The sequence below is a fragment of the Opisthorchis viverrini genome (assembly GCF_000715545.1).
Source record: "Opisthorchis viverrini unplaced genomic scaffold opera_v5_613, whole genome shotgun sequence".
NCBI lineage: Eukaryota > Metazoa > Platyhelminthes > Trematoda > Opisthorchiida > Opisthorchiidae > Opisthorchis > Opisthorchis viverrini.
Window position 1 is genome coordinate 10,803 of NW_008752270.1, and position 26,502 is coordinate 37,304.

Here is a 26,502-nt window from a genome sequence, read left to right on the forward strand (position 1 = left end):
TCTGCGTCTACTGCACTTCCTCTTTTTCTTACGAAAACAGACAAATGGAACATGCCAGGTCGTTAGGGTCTTCCTCCCTGTCTGATCAGTCATTCCGTCCGGACGTGCAGGCGGACGCAGAACCGATCATAGTAAGTTTTTGCAACTTACCTCATCAGCATCGCGTTACCCTATTCCCATTCGTGGACTTTGTTATTCGCGTGGTACAGCGACTGATGGTAGAGGATTCGTTTTTCCAGAGGGACCGCATTACTCTTTCCCTTGACACTTGAGGTACAGTACTGCTGTGGGTCACCAGCACCATGCGAACAGTTTTCTTCGGCTATCATTTAGCGACCCATGTTTCAGACCATTTTTCTGTTTGCCGAATGGTCACAGACCTTGTTCAAAGCCAGCGGGAACCACCAAATAATGTAAATCCACCGGCATCCAATTGGCAGCTTGATCTTAAGGGAATATGGATGACACCCATTTTGGTCTCTCTAAAGTGAAATCAAGGTGATGTCGCATACTACAACAGATTTTTGGAATACCTGATACTGGTGCGAGTATTACAATGCGACACTGTTTCCAGTAACCAACAATGGTTGTGTTCTTTGGCTTAAAAGCTGTCTGTGATTCTGTGTACCGTCAGGCACTATGCATTGTCTGTGGAGCAAAGGTGTCCCCCATAAATCCTTGACCCTTCTTAAGGTGCTGTACACCAACTCCCGCGGCCGTGTGAAGGTCTATGGGAGGCCCTCTTTTGAGTTCACCACATCAAGTGGTGTCAGACAGGGTTGTCCTCTCTCACCTTCCCTCTTCAACTTCGTTAGTGATACGATCATGAAAGCCTCAATATCAGCCTCTAAGGCCTGTGGGGTCGACGTGCTCCCGAGGCATCCGCTCACAGATATTGGGCACGTTTGGTGTTTGACCACCGATGTTTTTGGAGCATTGCCCGAGTCTGGTGGAAACACCGGAGCAGCAATGCTGAAATCCGTCGAACAGTTTTCGGAAGAAATAACTCGTCCACGATGGGTGAACTGGTCATAATGCATAGCTGGCGCTGGCTTGGCCACGCGCTCAATATACCAGTCGACCGAATTCTTCGATTCTTTTTACAGAACCACGCGAAGGGTGGAAACGAACCAGGTGAGGTCAAATAATGACTTGGCAGGGAAATGTGAAAGACGTTACCAGGAAACTCAGCTGCGCTGGTCATTGCCGTCTCCATGGATGAGAGATGGGCCACATCAATGGTTGGAGATATTGTCAGCCAGTCACGCCCTCAATGATGCCAATGCATCCAATCTATTAGCATCAACAGATAGTTCCCTTCTCAGTGTCCCCCTTGTGAGCCCACTGACAAACCTCTATTTACGCACCAATTTATCAGGTCCCGCCTCCAATGCACAGCTACCTACCCCATTTCCCCAAAGCATCGGTGAACGATGATATGGCAGATACAACTACTAAGATTAGTGCGCGGCTCTCACAGCTGACGATGATGATGATGATGATAACGATGATGTTGATGATGGTGATGATGACGATGATGATGAATGCTGTGCACCTCTGGCTGTGCAACACTTGGTTGTTAGGATTGGTACGAGCATTTCACCCTACAGTGTTGATCTTGTCTCATTGTCATTTACTATTAATAATGGTAATAATAATCGTTCAGCTGTAACACTCTCGATGCCATGTCACCAGAAGGAAGCACGAGAGCTGAGATACTGTCAGTTTGCTCAAACCTAGACAGGACCATTCGGGACACAGGTTGTGTTCGAACCACGGACCTTCCGGTCAGTAAGTTTGTGCCCTAGCTACTGAACCCTCGTGTTCAAGTTAGATTCGGGGAGATTCGATCTCGAACAACTATACGGTGTCTGTTTTTGTAATCCGATCGTATCTCACTCTGTGCTGATCTATCCCATGTTTGCCGCAGACACTTCTGAAGTTGGCTGATCCAATCTTAAGTAAGTAATTCAAATATCACGTTGGAGCGAACGGCTAGATTGCCCGGCAGGGCGACCCTAAAAACAGTTTGATTGATACTCACCAACCAAATTAACCTGATGTCGAAAAGTGGTACTTGTTAGATACCTATGGTCATTCGTCCGTCGTAAATTTGCTCGCAAACCTTCTCAAAACAGCTGATCCGATCCTAGAGATATATGCATCACCCGCGTCATAACATGGTCGTTGGTGTTTTGCAATGGTGTGGCACTTGAGATGGAAGTCCAAGTTATCAAGCGTAATTTCGATAACATCTTTCCATTACGTCAGTATCGCGCCACGCGGACTACCGATTAATAATAGCTGTTTTCATCAACTTTTGAGCACTCCTTGCCTATGTAGATCGACCTTCCCGAGCCTATTCGCTTAGAGATGTACCATTGTAATTTGCAAATATACTTGACTCTAATCAAACACTTGTGGTCGTATTGAAGTTTACGACGAGGCATCCAAGAGCTCTTCTATGGCTAGTGGCTACTAGCTGTTTTTTGTTGTTGACGTAGCCTAGAAATTTGGACCCCAAATTTTTACGAATCTGAAGATCGAAAGAAAGATTAGTTGCCCCAGTCCGCACAGTCTAATCTATTTAGAGCTTTGGGGATGTTCTCTTGTTCCGGCGTGCGGTTTCTACTCAGAACTACGCAATCTTGTAGTTCATGTCCTTTTTTGAGCTTGAAAATGAAGAGGTCAAGCTTTATTGTTCGGCCCTCATGCATTACTAGCCGCCCAAGCAGCGATTGTGCTAGTACAGGCGCAGTGCGTACGGTGACAGAAACACGGCTGAGTTCACAAGGCTACTGTAAGTGTAATCTTTTTGGTTGCGAATCTTAGGCTTTTCTTTCTGAATATATCAAACCTCCAATTTGATTGCAGGTGTTCTGTATATCAGAGGAGAATGGCTGTTTTCACCTCCTCCGCAACGACTTCTTTGCATGAGCCAATCCAGTCCGAATTGCTAGAAGCGCAAAGAAAGCAGGATGATCGGAGACCTTCATCAAAATGTCTTTACCTTTCGGGAATGCTGTGGGCGAAGTGTTCACCTCGTGAAATGAAAGCACCTACACTCAAGCTGCATGCTATGGGAACTTTGCATCCTTTTCGGCTGACGCTCTATTTGCACATGGCTGGTATTTGATCTCAGTAGTGAGCATACCATCACTCTACAACCGAATTAGGTTTGTCGTTGTTTGCTGGGCTTGTGCTGGGTATGATTCATAAAGGATGTTGGGTGAATCACGCGCTGATGAACTCCTACTCCGACGCGCTGCTCTGGTTGCTTGTATTTAATTCCTGTTTAGGCCCCTTGTTCTAGACTGTCTCCCATCTGGATGTAAGGCCTCTATGCTCTAAATTCGTTCTCTTCAGCCTTCTTTTTACTCTCGAAGGTTCTTCCTTCACGGTTGTTTGGAAGTTGGGAACCGTTATTTATTATTGATGTATTGCTGTGGATGTTGTGATGATGAGCTGGAGGAGGGTGAGAATGGTGCACAAACTACAATGTTCTATGGAACATCTTCATCTTTGGAAGCCTATGAAGCCTTATAACGTGTACTGTGATCCGATTGGGCGTTTCCTTTCCGAAAAAAAAATTACAGGGACACAGGAATAGGACGAGTAGTGATGTGTTTGGGGGTCCCGCACTAAGGTAACAAGATGGTAGGGACATTCCATACAGTTTCGTTGCTGTCATTCTGTTCTGATAGGTTCACTTGCCGCATTTCTACGTTTCAGGTCTGTCGGTACATGTATGTCGCCCACAAACTCTTACAGCATTTTGATTTCCGATATTTTAACTCTCTATCCCCCATTAAGTTGATATACGGTATTTTCACCCCCCTACCTACTTTTCCACCTTTTTTTATTTTTCACCTCCCCAGGCTTCTACATCCGGCACCCTCACAAAAAGTTGGATGCGTTTGGGCACTCCATCAGATATGACAGACATTGAGAGCAAGTTGCCTTGTGGGATGTCTTTCGCTCAAGCTGAGTTCGAGAGGCGAAAGTGGTGAGTGTGTGTGGCAGGATTTATTCTCATTCTCCTTCAAGGGCAAATTGGCGCATCAGTATACGTGTTTTATGATTAAATGGCGATTGCAATTAATGCAATTGCAATTATGCTTGTTCACAGCTTTTCGGGGTGGCCACTGATGCTTCGGTGTGTGAATCAGTGGTTCAAATCGCAGTGCTTTTCCCGGCAAGCTAGACGGATTTTGAAGCAAAGTGAAATGAACTATACCGTTTGCAATGACATTTCATAAATATGGGTAGGCAATTGACAATGTCATCGCTATCGAATTACAACCATAAGATGGACTATCGGCCCTCTGTACAAACCCCCACGGGGCTGACTTATGTCGAATTCGACCTTGGATCATTTGTGTATTGCACTTGGGAGCCTGGCAAATGATCCCTGTGAAAACACTTCGTGAACTACATGTCCACCCCTGTTTCCGTTCGTATCCTTGAGGATGTCCGGCGACACTGTTCTAATCGTCGCTTATATTCTTCAGTTAGATTATTTCTCCGACTTTCTCTGCTTTCGTTTTTATCCCCGTCCTCCCAGTCTGCGTATTCAACGGGTAGTTGCGTAAATGCTAGAACAAGTGAGCGTGTCATGTCCTACATTTTCGCCGTTGTTCGTGCACGTCGTCGTACACTTGTCGTGCCTAGACGTGTGCATGCAGACTTTTTTCCTCCGGTACTCTTTGGAGTTCCCATCGAAGCGGAAAATTCAGCAGTGGTCTCCTTGGGCTCATACTGCGTGACTTAAAATTAGTCTATCAGCTGTCGACCCGCACCGCACAAGATTAGGATGGACGAAAAGGGTGCGATAATTAGTCAAGCTGAAAAGGGCCAACTTATTCCAACTGGTTCTTCATGAGTCAGTCTCTAAGGGATGTTAAAGTATGCTGAGGATCTAAGAGGTTTCGTTGCCTGGATTCACTAAAAACCACCAACCCGGGCGTTTCGAGTTCGAGACACCCTGGAGGTTCGTAAGATGCGCACTACTAATGATTCCTAATAGGGCTAAAACAGCTATAAAGTGCTAGGCTTTTCAGCATAGATTGAATTCACTTAAGGGACAAAGTCTCCTTTAAAATTTATCGCCTGTTGTGGGCGATTGAAATCAAGTTTTTGCGTAGTGGTTTCATTTGGATCAGCAAAAGGGTTTCATACGCGGTCGATGGTTTTTGTAAATTAGGCTGCCATTATCTCGACGTTAAACTTGGGTTCGCTTAGCCGAAATTCGCTATGGGGACATGTTTAGTAGCCTTGACGTGTGTGATCCCGTTTAGTGTCGGATAGGCACTGCCGTAGCGCGCGAGCTGTCGGTCATATTGTGGTGAATATGGATGAAAACTAGTGTACTGAGAACGGTATAGATTAAATCATGAGTCCCACCATTTGAGTCTGAATACAAGTTCGTGTGCTTGATCACTAGTGTGTTTGGTGCATTTTCCCTCTCTCGTGGCAGTAATTATCCGCCCCGAAGTGCAGCGCATTTAAAAACAACGCGTGATAATATCAGAAGGTCAAATTCCTGAAAGTAACCACTGGATGTCCGAGGTCTACTGAGGCCCTTAACCCCACTAGGCGCTGACCAGACAGACAATGCCCCCTCAGTACGCAGCTTGTGACAGTATTGTCTCAAAGCGAGACAGCGTTGGACCAATGTCAGATAGCGTCTTTCCACTAAAATAGCTTGAAGTAGTTGCATTTTCGCACTACGAACTCGCTTGTTCGCAAAAAAGCTGTTACGTTCCTTATCAGCCAGCCTTTTTCCGATACTAGGCACTGGAACGGGAACAGCTGTCAGATGTAACAGATGATGACGGAAAATGTTGTCATGAGTGATTCATCGTAGGCTTATTCATAACCTGACCCATTGAGAGTGCAACTGAGCGACCGGTAACTTTTTGTCTCATTTCAAAGAATTTTTGCTGAGACAGTAATATGCATGATGATAAACTTCTGGCGTTTAACCCGATTGTAGACGGATGTCACGTACAGTTCTTCCCGTTGGTTGAACAACGCGTATTGTATGAGGTTAGTTCGTTGTGACTTTATTGGTCATCAGTGTTCTCGACGGCTTTATCATTCGACACTTCGTCAACAGTGATTGAAAGCTTGGACTAGCCCAACTCCCCTGTCCTTTATTGTCTTCTCACTGTTGCGAAATGCAGGCTGGTGCTTCATATCTACGCATGCGAAACTTTTCTCTGTAGAATTTCCCTCCATTTATGCACGAATTCAGCTCACTTATTACCTAGTATTTTATACACCAATACCAAATGGCTTTCTATGTCATGAATCATTGGTCTTGCTATGAACTGATTTCTCGGTGCAACCAGCAATTGGGTTTGAAAATACCAGTGGGCGAATATTGATGTCTTCGCGTCCCCTTGTAATCAATGCAGGTCCAGAGTTTTACGACTAAAAATGAACGATATGGAGAAATCAAAGACTGTGGAGTAAAAGTTTACGTTATGATGAATTGATCTCTGCTCACGTCAGTGTGCACACGAATGCTTTTGGGTAAATGTGTTGAGTGACTGAATCCCAACTCTTTCAGCTGTGGCACAACAGTGATATCAAAGAGGTCCCGGTAGATAGGTAAGCGCTTAGTGGACTGTTTCAAAAGTGGTGTTAGGATTGGTCGCATCACGGGTCTCAACCAAGCTAGCCAAGCGCTAGTAATAGACCTCGATCCGATTATCAGCCAGAACTGTCGTGTTGTGCACCCACCAAAACAGTGGATGGAAAGAGTGGATTTCCATGTTTTCAGCTTTGCTTTGAGATGCAAGGCCATCAGCTGAATAATGGTAACCGCAGTAGAGATTGTCTGAAGTAGATATTGAGTTGGGGTCTGTAGTTAGATCTTTTTGAAAGGAAGGCTGACAGAAATAGGCTTTCCACTAAATTGTTGGTACTACACTTCATCGACTGTGTATTTCACTGGATTAATTTGCTATGTGACCTACAACTTTTTCGTTCCTTATTTGAACACAATTTAGCGTAACTTCGTCGTCCGCGGTTTTATAGACCACTTACTGATCGATCCTGCTGTGGTGACTTGCGGACCTTAGCCCATAAATTGATCTAGGATGAATTGATACGTCGCAGTGTACTCTGCCTTTTTGTTTATCTTTAGGACGATAAACGGGTGGCTAGACAACAGAATAAAAAGAACCATGGTTTGTTTATGTCACCTATGTCCCATTCTTTAAGAAATAATCACTTTTGCATACAGTACAGTGATTACGAATCGGGGACTATGTTTTCCCAATCGGTGCGTTGAAATCGCTACTCACAATCACTATACCATTGTTCTTCGTACCGAATTTACGCATGTAAAACACGACTTTGATACATCTTTGTACTCGTTCTTCGTGTTTGGTCAGGATCGCGATGCACTCACGTCGCCGTTTCTCCAGTCATCCGGTGGATACCTATGTGCGTGGATGTAGTCCGACGACATCCGACCCCCAGGCGCTGCCCTTCCTCGCGTCTGCAAAGGGATCTTCGTTGTGTTGCACTCACAAGGCTGGAGCACTGTCTTGTCAGGTGTCATGGGTGGATGGGGTGAGTGTTTATTTCATATCCAGGTTTCAGTATTGGTGTCTTGAGTGGTTTCTGCCTCATTTGTGCTTCTTCGAACTGCATCTGTTGCCAAAGTTAAATTACTTGGAGTTGCTCTGCCGAAATCAACATCATGATTTCGGGTTGTCGCCAGGTTTTTCAACTTCATGAACGGTTGTGCAGCTCTGTGTAGGTCCCTGGCTTCTTCCGCCAACTTTGACATATCGGAAGATACGATAGTTTCAGGCAGCCCTTTATGGAAACCAAAGAAGGTTATTACAACCGTATTTATAGGGTCATCACAAAATGTTCCACGAGGTAGTGCTAGAATCTCCTTGAGGGGATGAGAAGCGTTGAACTAAAGACGCTCGATCCAGATTGGCTGACATTGACCAGTTGGGGTATGCATTCGTTTGGTCCGTATTTCAAACCGGACCTCCACCTCTCGACTTTTCAACAGAGACCATGGCATCGTATTCCGACCAAGAAGTAGGTCATACAGATTGAGAGTGCGATTTTGTGGATCGACTGCTGTTTTTAAAATTGCAGTCTGTGTGCGAAGAGAGTTTCGTTTCGCCTGTTGTGATATTTTTCCTACTATTTCGTTTCGCTTCCTCCTTGGCATGAGCAAAGTTGCTGTTTCTACTCGAATGAAAGTCTCGTCTACTTGGCACGTTCAGCTGTAACACCCTTCCGGTGCCTAGCTGCCATGCTACCCGAAGGAAGCACGAGGGCCGGGATACTGCCAGGTTGCCCATGCCTAGACAGGGGAAGTCGAGTGGCGGAGGTCGGATTCGAACCACGGACCTTCCGGTCAGTAAATTCGGGCTCTAACCACTTGGGCCATCTCGCCCCTACTTGACACACGCTTGTGGCATCCTATTTTATTGCACTTTTTAAAGTATTTTCTCGGTCTATAGTTGTTATTTTCACTCGCTCTATTTTTGCAGCACAACTCAATAGCTGGATCTCAATGGCGTCAGTAAGTTCATAATACACTCAACAATGTTGACCGTAAGTTCCATTCATTTCCTGATGGAAATAGTTTGCACTCCCTTCTCGGATATTCGAACTTAATACACTGGCTCCACTCCACGAGGGACTACTTACCAAGTGAGAGTGATCACCTCAAAATCAGTCCAGAACGCTCCTCTCCTCATGTGTCGTCTTTTCGAGAGGCCTGCTATTTAGGCGGAGCCTCGAGGTTCGTACGAGTAAGAGCTAGAGATGGCTGTATAGATCTTCTAACACAAAAGCTGTCGGTTCAAGGACGCTGTTATACTACGCATTGTACCTATTTGGGCTTGGTTCACCTGGCACTATTTCAGATTGTCTGCGGACGTCATGGCACCCATGTGCCCGTCGTGGTTAATTTGAACTTCAGACAGGGTGTGCTGCTAGCCAGCAGACAAGCTCGTTCGCAACGTAGGTGTTAACATGCTCTAGGACGTCTTACGGCCTAGTCTGCTGCTAGTCGTTTTAGCTTAGGTTGGCTTCACTGACGGGTTGGAATCTCAATTGAAACTTCCCAAATCTCACAATACCAACAATCCTGCTTGAGTTTAATCCCTTTAGGCTGGCAGTTGGCAGACGAAACGCGTATATATGTCAAACATGTCAAACATTCTGAGACTGACTGTTTGATTGGTAGCCCTCTTCTTTTACCCGGTTTCCCGAACTTACCATGGCGTTACCGACTTACCAGACTCCGGTTCATGCAGGATTGTTTCGCAACACGTCACTTTCAGTTATGAGAATAAATTATGTTCAAACACTGCTGACGGTTTACTCGACTAAGCATCGGTGGGACACAATGTATTGAAGGATGCTGATATGTGTTTGATTGGCGGGCTATGACGAGAACCATTGAATAGAGCAACTTTTCACAACCCCGCATACGAACTTCTTGACAATCATATCTTAATTCGATATTCTCTAATTCCACAGGTCCGAGCCCCAGCTCGTCACAATTTCACCAATGCCAATGTCCCTGCAAGAGCTAAGAGAGTTTCTCCGCAAACCACGAGTTACATCTACTAGTTCGCAACCTCCGTTGGATCAGAATTCTCATTCTTCCAAACCTACAACAACTGGCTTAGTTAAAAAACTGCCAGACTTGTCAACCGACCACTCTGTTCGGGAACCGAAACACTCTTATACTAGTCGACAGAATCGTTTGAGTGAATGCTCTACTGGCAGCGCAGCCGACTCGATAACGTCCGATGTTCGGTGTCCCTATTGTACCTGTTCACAGTGCAATCTTGCTTTTGGTGCTGGCGAGGACTGTGCTAGTCCACTCACCTCGGTTGACCGTTTGTGGTCCCCTCCCTCCGATTCACTGCCTCCCGGGTCGACAACCTATCGTCCGACCGTCCGACGGAGACGGCTTCCGAGCAGCTGGTCAAACACCGCGGGAGCTGCACAGTCTCTACCGGAACCTGGAAGTACGCGCTCCCGTGCATTCCCTCATTTTATTACAAACAACTTAAGCTTGTTTGTATAGTTGTTGCGCCAGATTTTTCTTGGCGTTCCCTCGGGTATGAAGTCCAACGAATATGCTTTTCATTATTTAGCTTGTTTTTAGAACGAAGCAAACATCGGGGGCCTATAAATTGGAAAATGTTTGGTACTGATTGGGTAGTCATGTGTTTTGAGAAAAACGTTTTTTTATTTATGTGCTAGAGCTTCTTCAGGTGGGTTCTGGCCTTATTATGGTCAGCCCATGTAGATCCACTGTGGGTGGCTTACCCCCTGTCTGCGACACGGTCAAATGAGATATACTGGCAGTTACGAAATTCATCCCTGCTCAGTGACCTCCCCTAGGTTCAGACATTCGGCTACAGCCGAAATTATGACTGTACGGTGCAAATCAGTGTCTTTCCGATAGACGGTCTGGTAGCTTAGGTTAGTCAGAATCGAATGCCTAGCCGATACGTCGCTATCTCAAGTGGAAAAAGGACAAGTGCACATGTCTTCGAAAGTAAATGTGACTAGCAGGTCTCGCAAAACGACGATGAACCCTCACTTAATGAACTGCTCAGATGTTTATTATGTTCCGACCGCCTTCACGATCGCTCACGATATAAAACTACTCTGAAGCTTGCACGGGGGCTACCATTGGGAGCCTCCATGTAGCAATGCGCACACTATTGGAATCATTTGATCACCATCTGTTTGAGTCAAGATTGTTTACAACGGTAACCTTTCCGCTACGAAACACCTAAGTATCATTAAGCAACGAGTAAGCCAGCTGCTAAACGTTTTTGATGACATCGAATTCACATTTGAAGAACAGAACAACGGAAAGCTGGCATTTCTGGACATCGTCATCATTGGATTACCGAACGGGCACCTACAAACTGAGGTCTACGGAAAGGCGACGCGCACGTACCAAATTCTGAGCTACCCCAGCAACCACCCAAACTCTCAAACAGAGCTGCATTCGGACACTTTTCAAACGGATCAAAACACACTCCAGCACAACGGAATCCAAGAATGAAAAAGAAAAACGTCTGTACACATTGTTTCGGAGAAATGGATACCCAAGTAATTTTTATTTGGAGATAGCCAAACACGAATAACAACGGCACAAAATGGAAGCAAACGAGTCACACTCCCGTACATCACGAACACCGCCGAAATGACCGCGAGGCTCTTACAACAGCACAACACGACGGTGGCTTACAAACCTGAGAACACTTTGCGGAGGACACAATCAAACAGAAAAGAAACTAGATCTAATGATGAAGAGCAATGTCCTATACAAGATCCTCTGCAAGCACTGCGATAAACGATATATGGGAAAACAGAAGGGAAGCTCTCCACCAGAATACATGAACATATGCTCGCTACGAAGAGACTCAATCTTCTCTCATCTTCGTGCACAAAGATTAGGAAGGACACCAGTTTGGCTGGCGTGGCGTTCACATATTGGCCCAAGAGAGAACGAAGAAGGAATGCGATTTTATGGAAATGTGGTACTCCACCGAAGAAGCTATCAACAAGCATATTGAAATTGACCGCATTTATCAACCGCTAAGAGCAAGAGAACGCTCTGAACCAAGCAAGCAATCAGACGAGGAACTCGTAAAAGAAGTGAGTCGGATCCAAACGTCACTTAGATTGAGGGAGGCGTCCAGGCAATAAACCAAGTACCAAATTAACCAACGGACGCAGGGATGTCAGTCAATACAGCGGAGAACATGGAGCGGTGCAGCCAGCCAATCACTCCCGAAAAAAAATCAGACGACAACGCAATACAAATCGAGGAAGAGGTCAATCAGAACGGGGGAGGAAAATGCCAAAAATACAGTACTTTGGGGTGACCAATCGACTTGAAAGAATGAAAGCCACAACGCAACAGTGATCGCGAACGGACCAGTAAATTCACGGAAACGCTATCAACCAACCAGCCAATCATGTTAGGACGTAACAGATAGCCTTTGAATGCTATATAAACGAACGCAGACAAACAGTAGGTACCCACCCAACTGTGCTCTGATGATGTCTCCCCGTAGATTTGGAATTTATCCAGATTTTTCACCCGAATAGCTCAACCGTCCGAGCGACTTCGTCTTTATTTAGCATAGAAGGATGGGGCAAGCGACCTTTTGATTGAAAGTTCCACCCTGTAACTCTGTCCAACACGTCCACCGATCAATTCGGGTACCTAGTGGATTTGTCACTAGTTAACGTGTCGTTATTATTGATCCCCGTCTGCAACGAGACTCGCCTGTCGCACGCACAGTTTGCAGTCCTTTAGGAGTCATTTTAAAGTTGATCACCTTGGTAGAGTGCCAATCCGAATTTTATTGAGTGGTTGTTCGGTTTTGACGGCAAGCCTAAGATTAGCTTAATGAGTGATTCCCAGCCTGAGCAATGACCTCACTATATCATGGGAGTCTCATCCTCCCCTCATGTTTTTTTGTCTACCCCATACAGATTATTCCAAATGGGAAAGGCTGTGAATAGAAAGAACCTGGGTTGTTGTCATTTCAAGACATGTGCAGTTCTGGACAGCAGACCTTGATAATAAGAATACAGTAATATCCATATTTCGTGAATGGTGCGTTATTTAGTGGGAAACTCGCATTGTCTTTGCTTTTGGTTGACTGTAGAGAACGCGGGTTGGGGACTACCCGAAACGTCGTCACATCGCATGTCTCGTTTCGCCTGCAAACGGCTTCATTTATCCACTTGTATCTGCAACAGCCGGTACATCGGCAGACCACTGCGTCTGCTACTCATTCGTACGAATTGAATCGGAGATCGAACTCCCCGGTCGTCCTATTCGGTAACCGAAGTCCTCAAGGATTGTCGTGCAATGTTTTTGTCAGTGTATAATTTCATTGGCAGGCCCCAGACAAGTCAAACCAGGTCTTAGCGTGTTAGCACGCACCGCATGGATGCATATCTTCATCTTTGGCAAGTGAACAACGAAAACAAAAGTAAAAAAAAATAATCGAGACGAGTATCAAGTATGTCGGTGTGTCCTGCACACCAGCGCAGTGCGACGCACCGCCAACTCACTACGCACTGATAATGTCACCTCGGTTGTTGACGAGACGTTTGCAAACAGATTACCCAGCTCAACGGACAAGAACAACGAACAGCTATACAATCTGAGCTACCAACATTCCCCGCGATAGTTTGCCAAAATCGGTTGAGTCGGACCAGTGATCAGGATTCTGACGGTATTTCGTTGTGCTGCAGGCACTGCAATCCGGGAAAACATCCAGCATCATCGACTGCGATGGCTTGGTCATTTGCTACGCATGCCGAAACACCCTCTACCGAGACGAGTGCCTCCTTCAGGATGGCGCAAACCGCGAGGTGGACAGCACATGACTTGGCAGAAAGGCGTCAAAGAGATGACGAAGAGTTTGGGTGTTGTTGGTGTTATACGCCTCCCAGGATGGGGTCCCCGTGACCCCGTCTGTGCTTGGCTGGAGACGTCGCAAGAAATGGCGGCCAATCGATGTCAGTGACGTTCGTGCTATCAGTTTCTTTCCAGATTGTCTGATTGAGCGGTTGGAGGTGTAGGCACCTCAGTATGCTTGACATAGGCCAGCACTAGGTCCCCTCCTCACCCACTCTTTCTTTTCACTTTAGGGCTTTTAATACAATTATATATATATATATAACTAGACAAACCTTATAGTCGTACAGCAGTGAATCATCAGTGGCAACACTGATGTTGCTGTCCTTGATGATGATGATTCTGACGGTTGGCGTCATTAAAATCCAATGCCCCCATCGCCTTACAGCCTATTGATTTTTCCTCGTGCGGGAATTTTCCCTGGTGAAGACGAGCATGGTCACAGGCACGAGGCTCAGCTAATGGTATGGAATGGTCGTTTAAAATATCTCTAATTAATTTCCGTCCGAACGTAAACTAGTCCAGTTACATTATGTGACCCTTATTTCTCACCGTTCCTTGCCTTGTTGAATGAGGTTGTTGCACCTAACTCAGCTACGAGACTAATCTGAATCGCTGGCCTGATTTTTGTGACCTGTTCGGTTAGTCCTTACCTTCAGAGATAATTGGCTAAGCGTATTATTTCACTGTATCACATTCTCACGAAACGCTTCACTACCGTATTCTAATTTCATCGACCTTTATAGGCGTACAGTGCCACAGCCTATTGATTCAACCGCGATCTTCGTCAGGACGTGCCCACCCTCCACCCTTACTAAATCTATCACTGTCAAACGGCAATACCCCACAATACGCTCTCACACCCCTTCTTCCCAATTCGACCATCATTCCGGGAAGTCAGTACTTTCCACCCCGACGCTATCACACCGCCAGCGCCAGTGAATCGTCTCCTCCGTTTCGTACTGGTGGACCCGATTGCTCTACAGATCACTGTCCCTCAGCAAGTGCTGTGCTGAATCTGAGTGCCAAAGCTTCTCTCGTGTCACTTTCTCCTTCTGCTGCTCCTCTTTGGGCGGATGCTCCAGTTCACGCGAAGCCACGTACCGGTGGCAACTACGTCTCCCGGGACATGTTGGTCGCCTGGCACACTAAAAAAAAACGACTTCAGCAGAAACTTCAGTCGTCATCACCGACCTCAGGCGAGGGCCCTTCAGATGGACCACCGCCTCTGTCCGGTAATTGCCCATTAACATGTTCCACTCCGATGCCGGCAATGGCTTCTGTAGGACCATCTTTTGTACAACTACATCCATGTACTCCTGTCCCGGAGGCCTTGGGAGAAAGCGGTAAGCTTTTCGGACCCGGTTGATTCTCCCTCAAACTCAATAAACCATTGTCTTGACGGTAGCTTTTTATTATTGGGCCTGTAAACCGACTTGAACAAGTCATCAGTAGCTAAACTTATTGGTCCTGTTCCTTCTGTAAATTCCGATCGAAGTTGAAACTGAATTGCAGAGATCCTTATGCAAGAAAGTGTGACGTTCCTTTATCGCTTATCTCATAGAAACTGGTCGTATTTATATATACTATACTATACTATACTACTCTACCCCGAGCGACTGCAATTTCTTATTCTTCATGTCATCATCAGACGACATGGCATCGCTTCGAAACGCGGACCAGCCTGGTTCGCTGATTGACGATCAAAAAGTAGTCTCTACGACTCCACTAACCCACACCTACTGCACCGATCCTCGTGCGCATTCATGTTCCTCGGATTTGACGTGCTCTTCCAGGAAACTGTGCAGCACCGATCAACTTGGTGGTGCGTGTCAGGATCCCGCATTGGCCAGGTAAATCATGTATAAATTGTGACAGTACCTTATTTTCTCGTTCGATCTTGTAGTGCCATTTACGCAAACCTTAGTTTCGTTACTTACAATCGAAGGAGAGGCATTCGAAGTTGTGAAGCGTTTTACGTATCTTGGAAGTTGTGCTAGTAATGATTGTGGTATGACAGATGAGGTTAATGCACGGATCTGTAAGGCCCGGGTCGCGTCTGCTGATTTGAGACACCCATGACATCAAAATGGTGTATCCTTGAATCTCAAGAGACGTGTGTATCATGCTGCCGTGCGGACTGTTTTGTTGTATGTCTGTGGGACTTGGCGTGTTTGAGCAGCGGAATTGAGACGTCTTCAGGTATTCGACAACCGTTGTCTCAGAACCATAGCTCGTGTGGGTTGGCGTCGACGAATCCGTAGCGAAGCAGTTAGAAAGCGAATTTTCGGTTGTGCAACAGGGACTTTCATCGAAGAGTAATAAGGTCGTACTAAGCTCCTTCCCCATCCATCTTTATTCTTTTCATCACAATAAGGCTTTCAAAAAAATCATGGTTGTACGGCAGCGAAGTATCGGTGTTGATCGCTGATGTCATGCTGTCAACGATGATGATGTTCATGGGTAGTTTACTGGGTTCAACACCAGTCTGTTAATTTCTGAGGGCTTTGTTGCGGAACATGCTCTTTTACCAACTGAGCCCAGGATAAATCCTACTCAGTGTCTGTCAAATGCAAGGCCAGCTCGAGGCTTGGCGCCAATGACGATAGTAGATTGTGATCCAGAGTTGGATAGTCTAACCTCTGAGAGACACGCTTAGCTGCACAATAGTACAGCTTTGCTTCCAAGGTCAGTGAGTGTTCGGGTAGTCTGCCATCCAATAAATATACAGTCCCAGCTACCTAGCTACCTCACTGAGACAATCGGGGATTCACCTACCAAGCTTACGCGACCGAGTACTGTCTAGATGGCAGAAGGGGACTTGTGAAGGATGGTTAGACAGCTGTCGTCGGACTATGGAATTAATCTGGTCCTAAGTTGATTCGAGTTCTTGGGACCGTTTTCTGGGCTAGCGAAGACGGTAAGCAGTGAACCGCCGGCTGGACTGTAGAGTCCGACTTGCGCGCACTATAAGAATCCGCACTCCAAATGCGACCGTTCGTGAAGTACATACTTTGTTTTTATTTAATTCGGCTTTTGCTACTATTTGCACTCAGGTAGTTAATTGAATATCTCATCTAAGATGTCACCCATCGAGGTGATTTCTCGAGATACATCCTTTGCTTGGTACAGTTCTTCAACTCGCGTTTCCCACGCTTTCCATCGATCACATGGACTTGATCCCAGCCCATTATAAGCTGTATTGCTTTCGCTACTTCTTTGGATTATATGTGTATGAACGAATTTCGCTTGCGACTCGTTACTGAGGAGCTAAATCATTATGTCTTATGAGGCAGTTATGCCTCGGTAATCTTAGTGCTCTCAAATTATACGAATACCCTGCTAAAACGACTGGTTGTTGTTCTCTGTCTTCTCTGAAGCTTTACCCTTTTACCTACACATCACGTCGGTCAAATATCCTTCAGGTGAACAAAGTATTGTTTAATAGTTTATTTTATTCTGATGTGATTGGTACTCTTCAGACACTTGCACTGATCTCGAACGAAGTCCCGTGAACAACCTTGGCGATATCGACCCAATTTTCTAGATGAATGTTTCTCATTTTCCTGTTTTCTGTATTACATGAATGCATCTTGATGTATCCTATCCGAAAACAATTTACTGATGATGAGATTTGTTTACCGTAGTCGTGGTTGGATATATACATCGCATGAATACACTGAACATCTGTGCGATCCGTGTTAATGACTCGAAACGAACCAAATGCTGGATTACCGTTGTCTGTGACGTCAAGGGATAAGTGAGGTGTAGGCTAAGGTAGATGAAATATTCCATTTTGACTAGGTAAATTGATTTATTTGTCTTTAATCAGTGACTTTAATGCTCCTTGAGAAACAGCCTTTCGCCATTCCAGCTTCGCTGCACCTCACCAAAAAACATTTCACAAAAGTGGAGCCGTGAGTTTTAGTTCTACGGCGTTGCCTCAGTCTGTTCAGTAACGAAATTGAAAATGGCGATAGAGGTCGAAATTTGGATTATCGAGCGTTCTTTCGATTCTCTGTGGTCGGGAATTTTATTTTGGATGAATAATCACTCTTCGGTTGCATGGAGCTGCTTCTGTCCACTCTACACCTTGAGGAGTTATCCGACAAGAATAATCATAAATTTTCACTGGAAATCATTCGCTTTCTGACAATGTAACTTCAGCCACTTCAATACGTCTTCGTATATACTTAAGTGACACTTCGCATTCGGTTAAGCTACCGTAAGGAAAGATGTAGTGTTTCAGGAAGTTTCTGTAGCTCAGCAATATTTAGATGTGATGAAGCGCCTCAAGGAAGATATCTGGTCGCTAGCCGTCTGAATCTGATGTGCTGAGGCTTAGTACAGGCTTTTCAGTTGCTCCTCTCTGGGTCCAAGGTAACTCAGCAGTTAAAGCGTGGAATCAATGACTGAGAGGTCCGTGGCTCGAACCATCTCGACCACTCCTATCCAGGCTTGGGTGACCTGGCAGTATCTCAGTTCCCGTGATTCCTTCGGGTGGCACGGCAGCTGGGCACCGAAATGGTTGGGAAGCCTATGTCCGGCAATCTTGCGGCAGTTATATAATACCGAAAGTATGCCACTGTATGACTATGTGTAATGTACATTAACTAAATTTTCCTCACCCAACCCACTGGATAAGGCTATTTTCGGTTCACTGACGTTCTTATATTCGTATGGATAGTAATAATGTGGTGCATTGCATTAGTTTTCGGAAGATACACATACTTCACTGGCCACCACTTACCATAGTTTATTTTTTGTTCTTTTGCTAACTTACTGTCGCTTTACACAGGTCCTACATTAACGTAGTTCCTCCGTCTCGACGAGCATGTCTTCAACCGATAGACGAACGACAGGCCATGCGGTCAGCGCTTACTCAACCAATAGCTCGACGACAGTGTTTGGATATCAATGGACCGACCGTTCCACCAGAAGGCAGTTGTTCTGTCGGTATGCTATGCAGCTACGTCAACGTGAATGAGTTGTGTAAAACGAATGTGACGAATCTCTCATGCAGTGCCACGGCGTCACCGCCGGTGGATATAGGATCCCCGGCTAGCTCAAATTCTGCCATATCTTCTGTCGCCCAATGTTACATCAATCTTGCACCGTCGCAACTCGCTTGTTCCTCAAGCAGTCGGTGCCGAGGTTTGCGTGGTATTCCCGTTGGGTAAGTCTTTCATACTCAAAACTGTTTTACGCGGCGCTGATAAATTAATGTTTTTCTGGTTTGCAGTTTAGTAAATATGCTGTCAGGTGACATTGATTGTTAGCTACAATAAATACTCGGGTCATCCACCAGTCCGTGTTTGAAGCCGACCCATACTGTGTAGAATTACCAGACGAGCACTAATCGTTGAAAGCAAGTTTGTGTGACTCACGATTCTCCGCTGACGAATAGACATATTTAGCCATCGTACTGTTAACACCATGGTTTCTGGAAAATGTATTGTTCGCTCTCACTGCGCTTATTATCTACTGGATGGCCTTTCGCTCCCCGGAAAATATAACAAACCTATCAGTGGTGAATGGCCTTAAGGCCTGTCAGCCTGGTTCGTTTGCCACATTCTGAACACGATTCTGTCAATACGTTAACGGTCAGAGAATCTGGGGGAAGAAGTACGTATCGCTTCTGTCGATCACCCTTGATCGAATGGAGTGATCCTCAAACGTCGATGCGCCCACCAGCGACTACTAATTAAATATTTCAGGAGCTCAAAATGATGCAATGGTTAGTGGTTGGTGCAGCAGCTAGACACCGAAAGGATGTGAAGTATCCTTTTTGGACGATCGCGTAAACTAAGCACGCATTTCTTTCAGAGTCATTATGATTTGTGGGGAAACTGGAGTAGCGAAGGGGAAAGTTCTTCATAGCGGAGACCAACAAGCAGTAACGTTCAAGCTGTCTACTGTCTTTCACTTGATAATATGCACACTGCCAGAACGCGCGCGATAGGCAACCGTGTATAGTGTAATCTTCCTTTTTTTTCTTGCAGCCCAGATGAACCCAACTTTACTTCCTTGGAGTGTCCATCCCTCGAGTCTGCAACAATCCTTAACATGCATACACCAGGTTGTTCTTCTGTTCCTAGTGCTCTATCACTAACTTCTACTCCATCAACCATCGTTTCTTGCGATACATCCGGTAGTGAGGGGACAGTCCGCCTCCACTACGCCCATCTCACTTTGTCCAGTAACCTAACCAGCCGGTGTTCGAATGGCAGTGGACCTTCATCAGTGTTCACCAACTCACCTGCAGGCGATCATCTTTCAGGGCACCTGCACGGTATTCAATCTGTCCCCAACGCTTTCTCGCCCAATATATTTCCCGTATCCACCACATCAGATACGGATCCCAAACCCACTTCCGGTGTGAACTATGTCACCATCGATTTGGTTCAAACTAAGGCTCTGTCGGAAGTAGAACAAGAACTACGCTCAAGCACAGCTGTCGAAACTTTGGCACAGCACCGATCTATGCTAACCAAGGCACGTGGTTTCAGGAGCAATCTTCGCCGTGGATTAGCCGGCGCGAATTCTACTGCTTCGGCAGCACCTGAAGTGGTGAGTGATTTCGTCAGTGAATGCATCCTGTTGCCGTATTCCGAATCGTTTCACTGATATGCTGATTTGGATTGTTATAATGTTCGGGCTAACAACAACGCTCCCCATTGTTATATTTAGAAAAAAACGGCTCAATGGTCGACAAAATAACTATCAAAACTGTCTACTCCTGTAGTATGTTTGATCCTTGACACCACTGCTGTACGTCGTGCTCCGCTGTATGGAGTCCGATAGCTTACATTCAGTGTCCCCGCGTTAAACAATTAAATAAAGATCTTGTTTCCCTTGTCAGCTACGTACCGGTTCTCGGTTGGAGCGAATATCGAGTTACTCTGGACCTGTTTCATCCAGTTTTGCGCGACGTGTAACGGCTTCAGATCTGAACAACGCGCCACTGCATTCTCGATTGTTCAACTGCCTCGCCCAGTCTCTCATCGGTGGTAATGGTGCTTCTACCCGCAAACAACACCCTTGCGGTCGTCGTCGTTCTTCCACCACCGACCCGACCGCTATGTCATCGTCTACACCGAACACACTCGCACCAATTCCTGGTCCTAACGTCATGCAAAAGTGAACCTGTCTTCCGTATCTTGCCTACTACAGCCATAATGTTTGCTCCCCCGACCCCCGGTATCAATATTCGCCATCTCCAAATTCCTTGAATGCGATTTATCATTCCGACCTCTATTTTTGTTTGTTTATTTTTCGAGTGCAACTACCTTTCACTGTGTTATGGAACTCACCAGCGCGCCACCATCACGTCTTGAGACTCACTAATCTCGGGCTTACAAATCGTCTTCTATTTCTTGTATAATCCTGTTTTTAGGGAGCTGGTCTATTTTTCTAAACACGCCTTTTGCTGTTCGGTCGGTGTCAACTTGAAGGCTCGCGTTTTTCCACTGACTTTTTCCTGTGTGCATGCCGGTTTCAAGAGATGGTCGTTCTGATGACTCGCTATGTCATAGTTACACATACAATAGATATTCCTCTCTAGAAAAAAAAACGGAATTCTTCATTGGAAATGATTTAAGTACTGTCAACTACGAGAGAGAATGTCCGTTACATTCACATTTTATAGAAGGCATGGTGTTCACCCCGGGATGATACACTAATTTGGTTTTGATGAGAGACTCACTTGGAACCCAGCTGAATCTCATTCATCCACATTCGTCTGCGCCAATCGAAACAACTACAACATCCGCGTGAAATGTCATTGGTCAGTGCTGTCATGGAAGTGTTAAGCGGAATTTCGCACTGATACCACTCGAGCTGCCACAACGATGAAGCCTATCACACCGGAAGATCGGGCTGTTTGCAATTCCATCATCAAGGCGAGCCCCGTTTGGCCGAAAGTCTGGACCCAACAGCCAATCATGGTCCGCTATCCGCCGGTTGCTACTGTCGGCACATACACCTTATAAACGACGCGCTGTATGTTTTTGACTTCGTTTTGGGCCTTAATACACGTGAACCTTTGGTGGTTGTTTTGACGGGGACGCCAGCTTGAAAGGTTCAGACCGTGCTGAGGAAGTACCGTTATTATAACTGATGAACGTGAACCCACGATGTCTATCCAATTTAATCTGCTCTGAGAATTATTGCTGCAAAGACAACAAGCGAGTGTAAGGTCAATTATGTCCGCGAGGAAGGTATTTTCTGTACAAGTTATAAAAAAGGCATAGAGTCAAGCATAGGTCACAAATTCCGGTTTTCAGATAATATGTGCAGGGATACACCAGTCGGCTTACGTGTTCATCCAGTGCCCAAACCAATCAATTTTTGTAGTCCATGCACCGTAGTATGCCTCGTTAAATTTTGAGTGGAAGTACGCCAACGCTTGTGAATCATCCATCTCGACGGCAAGTGTTTTGCGAACATGCTCCAGATCACACACCGAAGTCAATTCTGGCAAGCCCGAGGGGAGCATCATGGCGAGCAACGTGAGCAGTATGTTTGCATGCTTGCGTAACAACATATAGGCGCCTGCACAAAGTTGGGCGAATTTCTGCAGGTGGATGTCACGAGATCCGCCCCCACCGGTGTCGGTGACCGGTGCACCCAACACTACGTCTGCGTTTCCGTGAGCAATAACTGTGATGAAATCTTTGGTCAGTACAAACGGCACGCGCTCCCGGGTGATGCCGAATTTTTTTTTTCGATTGTCCAAAATGTGGCCAAAATCGATGTGAAACAAACGACCAATCGTGTCTACCATAATGTTATCCGGATGCCGATCACGAATACCTAGAACAAATGTCGCCACACAATATCCGGCACAAGAGCGCGTGAAATTTTGGATCAAACGATCGTAGGGAACGCCTAGGTCATGGTTGGTTAGTGTGCTGCTACCGGACGGAGATTTTCGAACATAACGCGTGAGCCATTTAAACAACTGCGTATTGTCGATCTGCAGCGCCGCGCGGAGACGTTCGCGCTGTATGGCCATTACCGTTTTTGCGTCACGAACGGCTTGGATGAGGCCCGTTTCCGGTCCCGTAGCCAGGCAGCCGTACGGTACGAGACACATGTCCATCCCTTCGTTTTTCCAGATACGATCCATTACCTGCCGAGAATCAGAGTAGTGTCCACCTAATTCAGTACATGTACATTAATACAAACAACTGATGCGATACAATTGACAAGCACAGTGAGGGTTATCGAAGACCAACAAGATCACTGGGTCTTCGAAACTTGAGTGATGCCACCGGACTCATCAAGAAAATTAGAGAAAATAGAGCGAAAGAGCAGAAGGCTACTGGTAGTATGCAACAACAAGTCAGCCATGCTTTGTTGGCCTCAGTCATCTACTGCGGTATACCGGGGTATCAACCTGATAGATATCGCAGCCAGGAGTTTTACTTTCGCCGCCACAGGGGAGGGTGATAATTTCACAGAATTAATCTGAGAGGCTTTCGTACAAGACGAGTTCGCATTGGCCAAGCATTCCCGTTACTGCGTGCTTTGGACCACGACTAGAAGTCCCAGCAACCAGCCGTCGCTTGCTTCATTGGCTTCCGCGCAACATTTTACAATGCCATTTGTGAACAAAAGTTCGTCCAGCGCCCTATCAGTGCATAGTTGCCGCGCAACTCGAAGAAGGCATGAGGGCTGAGGCACAGAGAAGTTGTCCTTGATCTGCCTTGAAAGCTGATGGATTGCTGATAAAGATTCTGATTTTCATCAGGCACGAAAGCCCGCATCCAAGTATATGGAGAGGACACTACAACGTTCGGCAAGGCTACTTACTTTCGCTGATGCCCTTCAATTTCACACCCGCGACTTCCCTGGTCACATGGATCAAGGATGCTGATTATGCCAATGATATCATAGTCTTCATTAAAGATACGGCAGAACTACGGTCTATCCTTAATCGTACCAAGTACTGTGTTTCGTTGGAAATAAAGACGAAATTCCTCACAAAGAGTAGGGGGACCCACTCTAGCCCCTGGGGTTACCAAGAGCCAATAAATTAATTTGATTTGGACCCGTAATCGGCTTGCATGGGACAGTTTCAAGTCCGTTTCATCTGAATAGGGCCTTCAGCGGTAATACTTACCCTTCTATCCGTAAACAATAGACGGACATGATGGCCGTGTGTTGGTTGGCTGAACTGGGTGGGCAGAATATATATCAATCCAAGTGCGCCCTATAACTACGCACTCGCATACACAACCCACTTATGTTGTCTCCGCGATTGATGGTAAAACGTTCACGACCAAATTGCCTAGCGCACCAAACAAACCAATAGTCACTCACCATCACAACCTGAGCTACTAATATTATCTTCAACTGCAAACTGTGCATGAAAAATTGGTACCCCACTCCGACGTTCTGTGCGTCTGACCTGTTCCTAAGATTAACACCCAACTAAACTGGTTACACGCAGGGCTCCGGTTAACTACATTTGGGATCACCTGCTGTACGCAGTGGTCCATCGGTGTGGTCTAATGCGATAGGCAAATCCGGAAACGGACGCCAGCCCACTACTGTCAGACATTCCGCCGTATGCCGGTCGTAATACTAAACCTTATCCACTTCGGTCTAAGGTTCAAATTCCGACGCAAGAGCCGCGAATTTAGGTCGTATTCCTGTTCAACGCGTAGAAGCTTTAATGAGTGTGTCAATCACGTGACCTGATGTCCTGCTCGAGATAGCTCAGTGATCAAGGTGAGATTACTGGCTAGGGGGTCCGTACTTCAAACACAACTTCGGCATCTCCACTGTTTCTGTCTAGGCTTGGGAAACTTGGCAGTATTTCAGTTCACATACTTCCCTCGAGTATCACGGCAGCATCGTTTGTTTGCTAAGCCTCTAATATAACAATGACTGACACTATTCACCACACATTCACCATCGGAAGAGCTTCACGCACAGGAGCGTTCTTAATTCCTAAATATCAAGTAATAAAAGTATGTCAACTTTTAGTTACCCAACGGTCTGTTAGTTTCAACTCTCATGGAAAAAACTGAAGATTTTCGAGCCAAAGTGGAGGAAAACGGGCAAAAATGCAAAGCGTTAGTGCTACACTACAATCGCCCTGGGTAAACTGCGGCCCAATTGATTGACAGAAACAAACTTTCCGCCAAAAAGATATCTCGAAAACAGAACTCATTCTAGTTTTTCCATGATACCAGCACATCGTTACACATTGGTTATTTTAGGTCAACAAGCGGATTCACACAAACAGGGATAGAAATGCTATAGCCACACGCCATTACTTACTCGCAAGAGCTGCAAAGTTAGTATATCTTGTCGAAGGTCATCTCCGTGTTTGAAAATCAACTGGTACTGACTAAGATGATGAATCGCTAGTCTGTCTGGATTGGTCCACACCAACCATAATGGACGTTTCTTTGAACGTTTCACATCACACTTGCTAACAACCAATTTACCCAAGCGTTGACTCAGGCACATTGGCGAAGGGAGCCACTGTAGATCACGTCGTGCTTCAGCCCTGGAGATCTCTTTGCGGAACTGTGCACGCTGTTCATCTTCATTACCGTATTCCTTAACTCGAGCGCTGATGGTTTCCAGTCGCTTTAGCGCTGTCACTTGACGTGCGAGAAAAGTTAACAATGGTCCAGATCCATGACAGAAGGCTTCAAGTAGGAGGCCAAACTTTAGTCGCATGTCCGGTAGGTGGATCTCGGAACGAAGAAGCCAAAAGAACTGCAGGCCAATTTGAAGTGGGTTACGCAGCGCACGAAAAAGGATGAAGCGTGACAGAGTATTGTCCAGGTAGGCTTCTGCCTTCAGGGCCTGAAGATGAAGGGATGCTCGAAGGGAGATAAGTAGTACAGTTTTGTACGGAGAAATAAACGAACTTTTGCCGTAGTGAGTTCGTGCGTTCGGGTAAAACAAGCGAGAAATCACAGATCAATTCAAACCCTCCGATTAAGAGGTCTAACCCTGAACTTTGCAAGTTAGTGACCTAAGTAGCCGAATGTGAAAGAAATGAAAGAGGATGTGAGTTTATATTGAACAGGCTCAAATAGCCTATATGGATGTATTCGATCATACCATCGCGATTAAAACCTTGGCCTGCGCAGTAATTGATTTCCACCCCATCGAACACCTTTTTGTCGCCTTTTCAAGGTTGGTGCTGACATGCTTTTGGTTCGTTGGGGAATATAAATGCATGAGTCATAAGAAAATAAAAAAAACGTTAAGCTGTAAGACCATTTACGTGCCTAGTTGTCACACCACCCAAAAGGGGCACGAGACCTGAGATACAGCCAAGTTGCCCAAGCCTAGACAGGAGCAGTTGAGATATCGACGCTGGGTTCAAAACAAGAACCTTCCAGTCAGTAAATTCGCGCCTTAGGTATTGATCACGGATCAGTACTCATCCATTCATCATACCGTGGTGGTATAATGGTTTGAGGCTGGAAGTCTTATTGAATGGATATCAAGAACCTCAGTCACACGATATGGTCCGTTCTTATTGGGACTGAGCAGGTGAACGTAGAGGCAAGCCATGAGCGTTAGTGGTCATGACTGATTAAACATTGATCCCATAGAGAGTATATCCAGCATGGAACTTCTGTCCACTACCTCGCTGCATCCATCCGAGTTAACTTTCGTGCAGAATGTTTTCGTAAACAAAATCGAGAATGAGATGAATCAGGAGTTTGAACCTGATGTCTCAGTCCAGAAAAGCCCGAGAAGGAAGATACGTTGTAGCTACCCTTTCGCCACATACATGATTGTACGGGTCATCGCCACTCGCTGGACCATGAGAACTATTTTTTTTCTTACACTCAAATCACTCCACACAACCGCGACCCATTTGACTACACAGCTCACAGTCAGGCCCTCGTTCCCAAAACTCGTCCTGCCGCCACTACACATACAATTTACGGCCCACAAAGGTGACTCAGCTGACATCGACGGTCTATCCGCCGATAAGGTAGCAGCAAGCCTTGTGCTGACACCCACGCACACACAGACGTTCTTACATATTGGACAACACC

The 26,502-nt window shown here is 45.9% G+C and overlaps 2 protein-coding genes across 2 annotated transcripts in view; one reads left to right on the plus strand and one right to left on the minus strand.

Annotated features, from left to right (window-relative positions):
• T265_11833 (hypothetical protein) overlaps positions 1–21,016 on the plus strand; it is a gene marked incomplete at both ends in the record, with an annotated part of 23,558 nt that extends 2,542 nt beyond the window's left edge. Inside the window, 7 exons of the mRNA XM_009178618.1 lie at positions 8,532–8,563; positions 9,529–10,025; positions 14,206–14,805; positions 15,111–15,312; positions 18,258–18,635; positions 19,462–20,029; positions 20,322–21,016. Of these exons, the coding sequence (XP_009176882.1) occupies positions 8,532–8,563; positions 9,529–10,025; positions 14,206–14,805; positions 15,111–15,312; positions 18,258–18,635; positions 19,462–20,029; positions 20,322–20,603 (2,559 nt within the window). The remainder of the gene's footprint in view (positions 1–8,531; positions 8,564–9,528; positions 10,026–14,205; positions 14,806–15,110; positions 15,313–18,257; positions 18,636–19,461; positions 20,030–20,321) is intronic.
• A 69-nt stretch (positions 21,017–21,085) lies between these two features.
• Positions 21,086–26,502, minus strand: part of T265_11834 (hypothetical protein) — a gene marked incomplete at both ends in the record, with an annotated part of 25,308 nt that continues 19,891 nt past the window's right edge. The window contains 2 exons of the mRNA XM_009178619.1: positions 21,086–22,592; positions 24,752–25,288. Of these exons, the coding sequence (XP_009176883.1) occupies positions 21,774–22,592; positions 24,752–25,288 (1,356 nt within the window). The remainder of the gene's footprint in view (positions 22,593–24,751; positions 25,289–26,502) is intronic.